General features: G+C 45.7%; 1 protein-coding gene across 4 annotated transcripts in view; it reads left to right on the top strand.

The window, feature by feature from the left end:
- Positions 1 to 10,303: 10,303 nt before the first annotated feature.
- Kirrel3 (kirre like nephrin family adhesion molecule 3) overlaps positions 10,304 to 13,720 on the top strand; it is a 555,253-nt gene continuing 551,836 nt past the window's right edge. For 2 of the 4 annotated variants that reach the window (XM_057767795.1, XM_057767794.1), the window contains exon 1: positions 10,304 to 10,691. In XM_057767795.1, coding sequence (XP_057623778.1) covers positions 10,637 to 10,691 — 55 coding nt within the window. In that variant the 5' untranslated portion in view covers positions 10,304 to 10,636. The remainder of the gene's footprint in view (positions 10,692 to 13,720) is intronic. The other 2 variants (XM_057767796.1, XM_057767798.1) reach the window with 1 other exon arrangement.

The following is a 13,720-nucleotide window of genomic DNA, read 5'->3' on the forward strand; positions in this document are numbered from 1 at the left end:
CTTCAGGTGGGTGAGTTAGCTTCGAGGAGAATTTGTCTGCCCTCACTGAAAACTCCAGTTAGGCAATGAATTATTCCAAGTAAATTAAGTGTATCGATCCCCTCCCCTTTCTGACACTTTGCAGATATTGCTATCAAATCGTGCTCCATGCAAGTGTCAGTTTATGCCACAGACATCTGAAGACTGGATCAAATATTTACTTGAGCTTCTCAGCATCTAATAAAAACTCACTGGCACAGCAGGACTTGGAGAGACCAGACAGCACAGCCTTACGCTGAGGTGTGTACCTGGGAAACAGCACATGTGGCTGATGAAAACACGGTCATCTGTTGGCCTCTCTTCATCAAATAACAACTAGTCAAGGTTATGACTTTTGACTTAACTTTGGCCAGTTTTCATACAAGGAAACACATCAAAACAAAGACCAGGTGAAGAAACATGCATATATATTATGAATATATCACAATTCTGGCAAAACAATCAAGTCACATTCCACTATACTTTCATCAACTACCCTGATTCAGTCTTTTCCAAGCAAAAGACAGGTGTCATTCCGATGGGACCTTATTATTTGATGTGCATATATCTCCCTCCTAGGTATGGACTGCGTGTTTGTGTTCTCCCACCCAAAAGGAATCTAACTGAAATTCTAATCTCCAATTGAACCGTGGAAGGACACAGGACCCATAGGAGGTAAGTCATGAGTGCAAAGCCTCGTGGAAGGGGACTAATGAGAAGATGGCCATTGTCAAGCCAGGAAGCAAGACCTCACCAGACACCAGTTATATGGCATTTTGATGTTGGACATGGACACAGTGCCAGTCTCCTGAATTGTGAGAAATATATTTCTGTTGTTTAAGGTACCATCTATAGTGTTCTATAGTAATACCCCAAACTGACTGAGATACCCACCATAATGATCAGATATTCATCTCTATATAAAAAATTCTTTTTTTTTTCCTTTTCTTTCTTGGACAGGTTTTCTCTGTGTAACTCTGTCCTGAAATTCATTCTGTAGTCCAGGCTGGCCTCAAACTCAGAGATGCACCTGCCTCTGGGATTAAAGGTGTGTACCACCACCTTTAATTTACTACCTACAGGTAATAAATTCTTAATCTTCAAATATAAAAGAATCCTTTCCTGCCTTACCTAGTTGATCTGACTTTTGACTGAAAACTATGATATTAAAACTGTTGAGTATATTCTAAGAATGGGTCATTTAAGAATAAAAAAGGGTCTATGAAATCTGACCTAGATCTAACAAATATACTCAACAAAGTATTGTTTTTACCTGTATTAAAGGCCCTGACTGCATGGGAACGTAATTGTGGATAAAAACATGTGATATCTGAATTGAATTTGCATAAGAACAATCCAATGGGATGGAGAGAAACAAGGAAGATGGGTGGAATTGGTTTAGATATAGCTTCATTATTATGGTACACAGGAGTGCCCATAACACTAGGGCCCTAATGCATCAAAATTGTATGAAAAGGATTGTCAAAGCACAGGAGTCAGGGAGTCTGATTCCGGCAAATTAGGTGAAGGCTTCAGGATTTACATTGCAACAAGTTCTCAGGGTGTTAGCCAGGGATTTTTGGTCTTGTTTTTGTTCCTGTACCTCTAACAAACAGCCGGGAGCAATAACCTATGGCAAAAACAGATTTATTGAGACTTACAGTTTCAGGGGCTTTAGTCCATTGTTTCCGAGTTGTGGTGAAGCAGAAAAACAAGGTGCAAGGGCATTAGCAGAGCAGAGCTGTTCTTGCAAAGAGTCAGGGGAGGAGGGGCCAGGATAAGACGTGCCCTTTATGAGCATGCTTCCAGTGACCTATTTCTTTTAGCAAAGCTTTGCTTCTTAAAGCCCCTCTCCCCAATGGTAGCACAAACTGGGGACCAGGATAAGAAAACACAAGCCTGATGGGAGAGCATCCCATATTCAAAGCATAGCACAGGGATGCAGATGCTATAGCCCAAGGACTTCACGTTGAGATTCACTGTATTATATTTACCCTTTATTTTTATATGATCAAAAAAAGTCAAAATCAAGTGGAGCTGTGCCGAGCTGGCACAGAAAAGCAAGATGCAAAAAGAATTGTCTCTGCTACTGACTACTTCCAATATCAAGCAGTCAGCAGCTGAAAGAATGAAGAAGAGACACAGACTTCAGGAAAACACTGAACCATCAACTCTATTCAAATTGGTTCTGGGATGGGGAAAATTAATGTTGGTTTTCCTCATTTACTTTGAACCTGTGTCTACACAATTGTTACAGAGTATGACAGCTTCTGAGCTGGTTTGGGGATGTGTGGCTAAGTGATATGAATAACCAGAGATTCTAACTCTTTCTGTGAGTGCTAGAGTTAGATGGTGATTTAGACAGACCCTTGGCTTTGCCTCCCATATATGCCTGAGACTCAGCTTGGGTTCAAAAGTAATCAGAACTTTTTCTCTTCAACCTTCAGGTGCATCTTGTTGCAGAAGATGAATGTGGATTTTTCTGGCTCTAGTTGGGTCTAAAGCCACTGGGCAATGAACAAAGAGAATTTCAAAGCACAGGTATCCAATGGGGTGGGTATATAAAGGACACAGGAGTTTTAACTGAATTCTATTTCCTTTCAAAACACCTAGCAAATTACCATATGCCAGACGTTGAGTTTTATATACTCTGGGATATGCAAATATAAAGTCAAGAGAAATGGTCTTAAACCTTGAAGATCTCACATCTAGTTTTGAAAATAAACACAATTGTAATATAACAGTTGTGTGACAAGAGATTGTAAAGGCTCTAAAGAAACCTAGATGAAGAAGCTCTTTATAATATACATACAAGTGACATTATATAAACTGAGCATACTGTGTTTATATACTTAGTGATAGATACATATATGTAATAAGAATAAAAAAGAGGTCATGAATTTTAAAAACCAACAAGGAGGTGTATATGGGAGAGTTCAAAGGGAAGGAAGGAAAGGGGAAATGGTGTGACTGTATTAAAATCTCAATAAAAGATAGTTTTTATAAGAAACTATTTATTTCTGGCCAATGGGGAGAAACAGAGAAGAAACCCCCCAACCCAAGCGACATTTGCTGTGGTTTGGATGAATGTCTCCCAATAGCCCATGTGGTAAGGTTTGGTCTTCAGCACATGGCGCTAATGAGAGCTGGTGGAACTTTTGAGCAGTGGGTCACTGAGTCTTAAGGGTGTGCTTTTACAAGGGACCCTGGTCTCACCTTCTTTCTCTTTGTTTCCCACCTCACGAGGTGAGCATTTTCCCTGACACATGCTTCAGCCACTGGTCTAAAACAATGATGCCTTTGATGGCAGAGCCTCCAAGACCGTGGGCCAGAAAAATCCCTGCCTCTTAGTAAGCTGATGATCTTGGGGTTTTAATACAATAACAAGCTGACTAATACAGCATTCCCCCTGACTCTTGAGCAAGGAATATCTGCCATTTGTTAGAGGGACAGAATAAAGTGAAGGGGGGGGGAGAGTTCCGGGAAGCAGAAACAGTATGACTGTACAGTGTAGATGAGTTCATTGTGGACCAGGATCAGTGAAGTGATTCGATGTGATTAAAGTTCAGGTTGCAAAAGATAATGATACTGAGACCACAAAGGCATGTTGGCTTGACCTGCCCTATTGCAATGTGATATAAAAATGTGTGTTCAGTTGTAAAGACGTGATGGGCTGAATTATGTCCCCTTGAATATTTATGATAAATATACTGTATTTAGACACAGAACCTTAGGGTAGCAATAAAGATTAAAAGGAGTTATAAAGTACAAGTAACAGAACAATAAGATTAGAGGCACTTTAAGAAGAAAGTCCCAAAGCCAAAGAAAGGCCAAGTGAGAACAGAACAAGAGCATGGCTTGCTACAATGCAGGAAAGAGACTTTCACCAGAATCTGACCGTGTTGGTGCCTTGGCATTGGACCACAGCCTTCAGAACTGTGAGACTAGAACATCCTATTGTTTAACTCATCGCTCTGAAAGATTTGTTATAGCCTCCTAAGCAGACTATGTTGGCTATTTTCTGAATTTTTAAACATGACGAGATAATACAGAAATGAATTTCAAGTATATTTTTGTGGTAGAACAGCAGGTTTGACAGGGGAGGTGCCTGTTTGTCTGGGGACTGCACCACAAGGAGACAGACATGAAAGACGTTGGGCCTTGTGCTGAGGAGTTTGATGTTGGAATAGGACATTCATTGCTAGCATGTAAAGAGAAAAGTGGTGGCTGTGTGTCTGGTGTGTGTGTGTGTGTGTGTGTGTGTGTGTGTGTTTTAAAGCTTTATATTCACATAAACTCATGCAACTTTGTACATTATAATTTACATATCTTATAAATGGAAGTTATCGTTTCATTTTACTATGTGAAGATGGAAAAGGGGAAAGAAGGAGGAAGGGGGAAGGGAGAAAAAGAGAAAGGAAGGAAGGAAAATGTGTGCATGTGTGTGTATGAAACAGAAAAAAAAAGATTTTTTTATAGAAAGAAAGCTCATGGGGACTTCATGTAAAATGCTGCTATTCCCTCAGTTGCATGAAAGTTGACTAATTTATAACATAGACTTGGGGGCGTGAAAATAATAGAGAAAAAGAATAAATTCAGTATAATTTCTCTGAGTTTGAATACCAAAAATTAGTCATATAACAGGAATTTCATTTTGTCTTCCAATATTTTCTACATAATTAGCCTGTTCGTGTACACAAAAAGAGCACATGGCATATTCCAAAATGACACCATACCTGTTCCAAGCTCTGAATAAAGATGCCAAGGCTTTTCCTCACTCTGTCCCTGGAGCTTGGATGCAGGTCTTGGCCTGCGTACTCAGTTAGTGTTGAGAGAAAGCGTGGGGCACCACCACCTCCTTTTATAACATCCCCTATCTTTCCTTCCCTGTAAAGTATACCCCCTTTGGGCCTTTGCTATGGGAGATAAGGCTTCTCCCATATGAACTGAATACCCAGTGCCCTGAATACATGAGTGTGTCAAGGCTAAGCAGGTCTATTGTTCTTAAACAGCACTGCCAGAGAATCGTATTCTTGTGCAGAATGATGCTGAAGAGATAAAAATATCTTTCATTTCTATAGTGCCATGCATCTTAAAGTGTGCTCCACATTTCACAGCCTATATATAGGCTCAATTCATTACCCATCCCCATAAAATACAGCCGGAGCGTGGCAGGCACATGCCAGATGTTTGACAATGGTCTAATAACGGAGGGAGGATGAAGTTAAATTGGATTTAGTAAACAGGAAGCAAGATGTGGGCCACTAGGTAAAGCTTTGTTATTCATTCCACCGTGTGTTTGGTGTTTCTTGCCTACCAGAAGGAGAGCAGAGACACAAGTCAACCGGAGTGACACTTTCCCTACACTCGCGGAGCAGCCGGGGTGTCAGAGAAAATAGACTTTGCAGTAAAATGTGATGCGTGCCAAGATGGAGTGCATAGTGATGTGGTCTTCGCAGCCTTTAAAGGAATTCTTTTCCCATCAGCCACATCGCCATCATCACTCTCTTGTGTTAATAAAGGGTTTGCGTTCGCCATAATGATAGGATTTATCCTGGAATCCAGAAGCTAGACGGCATGTGAGCATGACTGGGGGACAGAAGGCAACGAGGGAAACACATAAGCTAACTGTGGACCCCGAGTAGAATGCCTATGAGGGAAAGTTGAGAGGCAGGGAATCAGAGGGGCCCCAGGAGATCTCACAGCTGCTGCTGACTTCTGAGGGGTTGGGCTCCTGAAAATAATTGACCCTAACACTGAGACCATCGGAGAGACTGTTGTAAATCTTTCTGTGTTGAGAACTGTGGCCTCTGGAAAACAGAAGGGTTTTAGGTTTGAGGAGGATCTCAGAGATCAGACTAGTCATTTTATGCATGAAGAAGTGATACTCATGTCCCTTACATATGTATAGCAGTTAGCAGTGTCTGGGCCAGAAACCGAGCCAGAGAACATGCTAGACAATGACCCACCCTGCTAGACCTAATCTTGGTTGAATCAGGGAGGCAGACGCCCTGTGCTTTGGAAGATTCTCTAAAAAGCTGAACACCTGATTCCTCAGGCCCTATCCACTGCAACAGAAAGACCAACCACAGTGAACAGGGGTTAAGGTCTTATAATCCACCTACACCGATGTGAGCAAGAAATGTGGCTCAGAGAAATGAAAAAGAAATAGGCTAGAAGATTGTCCCTGCCCAGGTCAGATGGCTGCCACCCAGAGAGGGCCTCTGCAAACCATTTGGTTTCTGGGGCTGCACACAGTCTCCAGGCCTTATTAACTCCTCTAGGCATGGAGAGTCAGCTTACTCTGAACTCCCAGTGGGAACCCATTCGAAATGTGTTAAACCTCTGGGCAAGGTTTCCACCAGAACAAGCAGAACGTGCAAAAATCAAAAGAAGAGCGCGGTTTATAATGTATCTGCACGGCTACCGCAAAGATGCCATGAGCTGGGAATTCTGCGCCAGCGCCTCTGACTCCTAAGGAAGTCACTCCTTCCCCTTAGGGGTTCTAAGTGTGCACATGAGCCCATTAAGATGGCGTGTTCTGGGGGGACAGAACAGCAGAGGCTCTGCCCTAGAAGATGCCCTGGTCTGGCATGTTTCAGCTTTGCAGTCTCCTGCAGGCCTCAGGCAAGTTAGCCAGATCCCATGGAGAAAGGATGGTCTGTGATAGATGACCTTCAGTGCAATTTCTGTCTTTTTAAAAGGCCAGTAAAGTGTTTTATGGCTTTCCGTGGGTGAGCACCTATGTATATCTCTCCCCCAAGTAAAGGATAAACTTTCCAAGAAGTGGGATTCATTTACTCTTTACTCGTTAAATCCTTAAAAACTCCAAACAAGCTTTTACGGGGGGGGGGGGGGTGGACAGGCAATAATAAATTTTCTTGGCAGTGGACTGAGAGCCACAAAAGTCATGAAAAGGTGGGCACTGGGGCGGGGGTAAGCCTGAGTCTGTAGGGTCTCCTTGAAGGCCAGCCTGCTCGGAACCTAGAACAATAGTGCTCTCCTTTAATTTCAGAAAGAAAAAAAGAAAAAAACCTTGAATACATGCTCACTGCCAGACAGCATGGATTGGTGGCTATCTGGCGTGGCTTGGTCCTTCTGCAACTTCTTGGGCAGTAGGCAGCAAGTAGTGCAACCAATGTTCTCTGTGGGTGCCCAGCTGACTGCGGCTCTCTGAAAGATCTCCCTCCTCTTTGCCCCGCAGGAAAGAAAGTGGAGGTGGCCGGACGGGTGGGGGTTCAAATGCCTGGGGAAGGGGTCTCGGCCTAATGAAATTCCCCCTCCCAGGCTAGAAGCCTGGAGAAGAAAGGCTGGAGAGGGTGCCACCTGCTGGTGAGGGGCCAAGCCTTGCAAAGTGGACGCCAAGGAGACCTGTGCTTTGAAAGCTGAATTGGGGCAGCTTCCCAAGTTGCTGGTTTTCTGCTGTCTCTTGATGGCTACTAGCTCCGTAGGGTGTGTGCTCTGAGACCCCCGAACCCTGCATGTCACTCCCTTAGATGGTGAGGTTGCTAGCAGGGATGATGCTCTTTCTCCCTACATCCCCTGGACCCGCACTCTGGGGCTAAGGACTCTCCGCGCTTCTCCATCAGGTGGAGCCGTCCTCTCGCCTCCTGCCTCCCTCCTCCCTCGCAGCGAACTGCAAGCAGGCCATCCTGCATCGCCGGGAGGTTAACCGAGCCCCCGGAGGAGGTGAGACAGCCAGCCCGCGTGGGCGGAGATGGCGGGGCCACCGTCGGGGCCGGCGCCAGTGCCCGGCAGCCTGTGGGTCCTGCAGGTACCGCTTGCGTTCTCTCTGCCCCACGTGGTGGCCGCGGAAGATTGCCGTTGGTTTTCCAGCACTCAGGGATGAAAAGCCTCCTGGTCCTTTTAGAGGCAGTCAGCTCATTACTTAATCCAAGCCTTTTTCCTATCTGCGGGAGACCGGAGGCTGCGGCGGAGAGGGGTGTGTGTGTGTGTGTGTGTGTGTGTGTGTGTGTGTGTGTGTGTGTGTGTGTGTGTGTGCGCGCACATACCTGACTGGCTGGAAAAGGGGAAGTGCAAAACCAGCTTGGGGATCCTGAGGTGGATTTTGGGGACTAGTGCCAAAGGAAAGCATCGTCCTCCCAACCTTGGACTCCCACTCCTATCTTCCCAAGAGTGAGCCTTCCTTGCCAGTGTGGTGCGCATACACTGCTATGTGTGTCTGATGACCGGCCCTGTATTGCACACTTCACTCGCCTCATGACCCTGTTTTTGTAATATTTCCCCCAGAGGGGCTGAATTAAGCAAACCTGGGCCGCGGGCCATTTAGAAGCTTGCAAAGAAAATTAACCAACAACTGAGAGGATAAATCTTGAGTTAAAATATCAGACGCTGTCTGGGCAGGCACATTCCTTCTACATCCTAACAGTTTCACTCGCTGCATGGTTTGGCCTTTGAAGCTGGACTCAGACCTTTCATCTCCCCTGGCCCTGAATATTTAGTGGAAAACGACTACTGATGTACAGCACTGTACATACCAAATTTCCACCCTTCATATGCTATATGGCACATACTGCTGGGGGTTACTATCCATCTTTTGTGTGTTTCTGACTTACCTCTTCTGTTTTATTGCGTTATCTCTTGTGCCAAGCTAATGGACCAAGGCCATCATAATGTTGCTTTGCTAATTTAGCTGATGGTGTTGCCCCTGCTATTCAGCATCTTTCCCCACTCCACCCACCATGCACAGGTGCACACACAGACACACACACTCACACACACGTGCACGTATCCAAACCAGCTTTCTTAGAGATTTCCCTCTGATATGTTTAACAGCCTCTACGAGATGTGGTTAAATAAACTATTAAGTTAACAATGGAAAAGTCAACAAAGCTTACACCTACTAATTTATAGATCTTGGCTGTCAGCTACCAGGTGTCAGCTCCTAGCAGTACACACTTTATGCCTGTGCCCCTGCCTCTTTCTTTGTTGTTCATAGATTCTAAGATCCGTATTTTTTGAGTTAACATCCACGTGGAAACTTAGAGTTAGAATGTGCCTTGCTGTCAGCAAAGTGTGCTCCCCCCCAGCCCCCCATATCTGTAGTACTGATGGAAGGGTAAGAGATTCCTAAAAGGACTCCCTAAGGTCCAAAGACTGCAGAAAGTAATGATTGATTTTATAATTGAATACTGAATGGCATACATTGAGAGAGCACCTTTCATTTCCCTTCAGCCCCCCTTCACTCACTCTATACGATGCTACATCTTTTTTTATGTGTGTTGCTTTGTAAGACACTTACAGTTTGTGTCTGGGTGTGCTCCATTTCCACTTTGGATTATAAACTCCTGGAGGCATGGTCTGTTTTACTTCCCCCCATGGCCTGCTTATTCTAGGCATGCCTAAATGTCTATCAAGTAAATAGACCTAGATAAATTCGTGTTGATATCCTGGAGGAAATGGAGTTTGCTTTGAGTGTGGGTTTCATGACAGGTAAAAGACTTTGCAGGTTCTCAAGAAACAGTTGCCTGTGACCTTGGCCTCTCCTTCGCAATCAGACTCAGCACACCTTTTGGAGAAAAGGCATGCTTGGAGTGATGGAGTGCTCATTAGGGGAGAGGCTCCACATGCAAAGACTGACTGCTCCCTGTCCTTGTTAGAGAAGACACAGACCGGGATAATAATAATAAATAGGTATCTGTCACAAACCTGCCTGCGTTAGCTCTTGCTCCTGCATTTTGTTTTCTAAGAGCGGTGTAAAGCAAACTAAGATCCAAACACTTGGAGATTATCAATTCCCCGCACACACACACACACACACACACACACACACACACACACACACCAGGAAAGTCCCCAAATGCAAAGCATGCTTTTCTCTTCAACTCCCTCCTGACACACACATTGGCTAAATCCTTTCTGGGAAAAGATGTACCCCTCCTGGCCTCTTCCCTTTTAGCCCAGATGCCAGTCCCTCGTGCAACAGCAAGGAAGGCACATTTTGATGCATGTGCATGAGTCTAATCATCGGTAACTTCACTCCCGTTTAACAACATAACATCGTGTGAACAAAAAGTCACAGCTCCGCTCGGTGCTCACTATGCGTTCTGGTCAATAATGGTAACAAAAGCTGAATATCCCCTGTTTAGGGGAAAGAAGGAAAGCAATGCTTCTCTGCAACCCTCCCGTTTTGCAAAGCGTTCCCCTTTCCAAGTGTTTCCTCTTTAATTATGACCTGTTTCCCCTCCCTCTTTCCCCCCCCCCCCCGCCCCAGCTTCTGTGAAAGGAGCCCTTCTGTCACTCGTCACTCGCTAGCTCGCTTGCTCGCTCGCTCTCTGTGGGAGGAGCCCGCCAGAGGAAGCCGTGTGCCTGGGATGCCAAGAGCCAGAGAATGGATCTGCTCCGAGTGGGGACATTGCTGAGGATCCTGGCTTCCCGAGGCGGCTGAAAACAAGCGTTGGTTTCGACTGCCTGCAGATAGCCGGAGACACAAGACCGAAGCGGACCGGAGGAGGGACGGACCGACGGACAGATAGATGGTCGGCAGGAACCCGGGAGGACCGGTGGCGGAGGCTGAGCACCGGGAGCCCAGCCGCCGCGCTTGAAGAGAACTAACTGCAAGCCCAAGTTGCCCCGCCGGCTGCCCGCGCGCTGAGGAATGAGACCTTTCCAGCTGGATTTGCTCTTCCTCTGCTTCTTCCTCTTCAGTCAAGGTAGGAACCGGGCGCGCCGGAGTTGGAGCAAAGTCGGCGGCGGCTGCGTCGGGGGCGCGGGAGTCAGAGGGCTGGGAGGTGGGTAGGCTCGGGAGCTGGCTCTGGCCGTGGGTCTCCGTGCCTGGCCAGAGGCAGTAAGTAGCGTCGCTTCTTTGCTTTTGCAAATGCAACAAAATGGTACTGTTGGTTTCCCTTCAGAAGGAAGGGGCTGGGAGGACAGGGGGCGGCTGCACTTTCTCCTCTCTCTTGTACACGTCCAACTCAAACTCTCCGATGCAGATGAGTTCTTTATGCACCCGGTATGTTAATTAGGTAGTAGCCTGTGGCCAGGCCATTCGGAACTTCTGGGTGCCTGCTCGCCTTCACAGCCAGGTTGGAAAAGGGGAGCCTGGCGTAGGTGGATTTCAGCTCCAATAGGTCTAACTTGCCCAAGTGTGTTTAAGGCAAATGTGTGAGGTTTGCACAGTTTGCAGAAAGGGATGCGATTAACGGAACGTTCTGAGGCGGATGTTTGCAGTGACTGGGAAAAGAAAGCTTGTAAAGAGTTTCATTGAATGTCACCCATTTCCCTGAGCAAGGCTGAATTCTGAATCCCACTGAGCACTGGATTCTGTGTATGAAATGGAATTTTGCCCCTGGTGCTGATTGCTTCCTTTCTGCAGCCTAGCAGGTGGACTCCCCAGAAAGACCTTGGCTACCTCTGGGCTCCTTGCCACTAAGAGTCATGGGGCTGGTCATGGTGGAGGGAGAGAAGAACTAAGTGCCTACATAGCTAAAGGCATCAACAGTCACCTGTGGAATTGAGATTGAAGGGGCCAAGTAAACCAGATCCTTCCCACTCTTTTGGAATGCCAATGCTGCCTCTGCCATCTGAGGCAGCATTTGTGCCAGCCAGCACAGCTCTTGGAGGGACAGGACTCTCAGAAAAAAAATCCACAACAGAGAAGTCCATCTGTTGATTAAATGAAGGGTAAAAGTTTTCGAGAAAGCATGAACATCACCATGGGTGGCTGCCTTTGCAAGCAAACAGCTTGTATTCTTTGCTTCTCTCCTCAGGAGAAGGCAAATATAAGTAGAGCCAGGCTTCCCTCTCTCTTTCCCCGGGTCCTTGTTGTCACTGTAGATGTCCCCCTTATTCATTCAGGTCAAACTTTGCAGTCATCCCTCCTGATTAAACTTGCCGGGCCCCTTCCCCTAGGAGTATGTGTAAATCATGTCTATGCAGATTTATAATGAGTTTGTACACACATTCATAGGAATCCCTAGAGCATCTTGAAGATAAATAGCCCTTCCACAAGTTTTCAGACTGGATGAAGAAGAGCCATCCCAGAATCCTGGTACAGAGACAGATTTGGTTGTATTACCACTGGGATATGTGCATGCTTGCATATGAACACTCATACACATACACACATACACACATGACTCCCTTTCTCCTTTGTCTCTTAACTAATTTTCTTAGGAAGTTTTCTGTAGAATTCCTGAGATAAGAAGGGATCTCTCTCTCTCTGTCTCTCTCTCTCTCTCTCTCTCTCTCTCTCTCACACACACACACACGCACACACACATATGCACATAACGCATGGAATTCAAGCAAGTTTTTGTCAGTCTTTTGTATTTTAAGAAGCTTGACCAGTGCTTCCTCAGATTGGCATAAGAAGCCTATAGGTGTCTAAGTGCTTCCCTGCCTGTCTGCATCATTACAGAGTGTGTTTTCTACTGTGCTCATTCTTTTCTCAGTACCAAGCTATTTCTTGACTGCCTCATATAAATCTTTAAATGTTTACCTACTGAGGGTAAATGCTTTGTTTTGTTCATTCTTAGCCCTGGGGGCAGGAGAAAAAAAGACACAGCCCCATGCAATTGAATCATCTTCTTATTCTTGGTCTTCCCAAGCTTGGCTTACAACATCCAAAGATGGGTGTGTAGTCCATGGAATTCCACATCAGCCTCAAGAAGATTCAGAGAACAAAGTAGACCCAGACAATCTGAGGAGCCTCCTGCTCTGAGCACTAGGAATCATGAATATAGGAGCATCACCATAGCAGTTAGGAGGGAAGATGTTTGATTGGTTCGTTGTAATGCGATATCGAGATCTTTTGACTTGATTCCTGCACATTTAAAATGTCTCTCATATGACATTTCTCTATTTGTGTGTGCCTGCTCTTGGGCATTGGTACATGCGGCATATGTGCAGAGGTCAGAGGACAACTTGCAGGGCTAGTACTCTCCTTCCACCGTGTAGATCCTGGGAGTGAAATTCTGTTCATCACCTTGGTGGCAAGCATGTTCACCAACCGGGCCATCTCTCTGGCCCTAATGGACATTTTTAAACATATGAGTGTTGTTTGGAGTGTTGTAAGTTCCCCCAGAAGATCCCGTCTGACTCTTAATATCTGTACTTGCTATCACGTACTGGTTAACTTATTAGATCGAGCAGCTCCACCTTCAATGAGAAGTAAAAGACTTTCCTAGCCCAAGAGTGAGGTCGCAACCACAGCTGACACACCTCCACACACAGGGAACTTGCCTGGACACTGCCTCCTACACTAGGAGCCTTCTGGATGCTTTCCCACAGAAATGCATAAAGGGTCAGGACAGTCCTTCACTGGGAGGGAATGAGGAGTCAAGGATCTCGTTAGGATCTTATCTAGCATGCTGACGACACGGCCATCTGCTACCCAGCACTTCTCACAGGGGGAACCCGTGTATCTTCTTGGAATTCTGGGGACGCAGTTCTCACGCTCTCATTCCCAGGATCCAGATTCCCCCCTCCCCCATGTTGTAAAGTTTTCATTAGCATGTGGTTAAATTTCTAAAGTTTCCCTTTTGATCTGTTGACTATGAGTCTCCCTGAGAGAGGGCAGAATAGATAATGTCAGTAATATTTCTGACTCTTTCTCTTAAAGTTTGGACTTTTTATGTACACTGATATCGTGGCAGTAGAAAGGGACAGTCCCCTGTTCCCACCCTGTCAATGTCTCTGGGCTTGGCTCATGCTAGGGCATGGAAAGCTGCCAGCATATGCT

This window comes from Chionomys nivalis, chromosome 4, assembly GCF_950005125.1.
Source record: "Chionomys nivalis chromosome 4, mChiNiv1.1, whole genome shotgun sequence".
NCBI lineage: Eukaryota > Metazoa > Chordata > Mammalia > Rodentia > Cricetidae > Chionomys > Chionomys nivalis.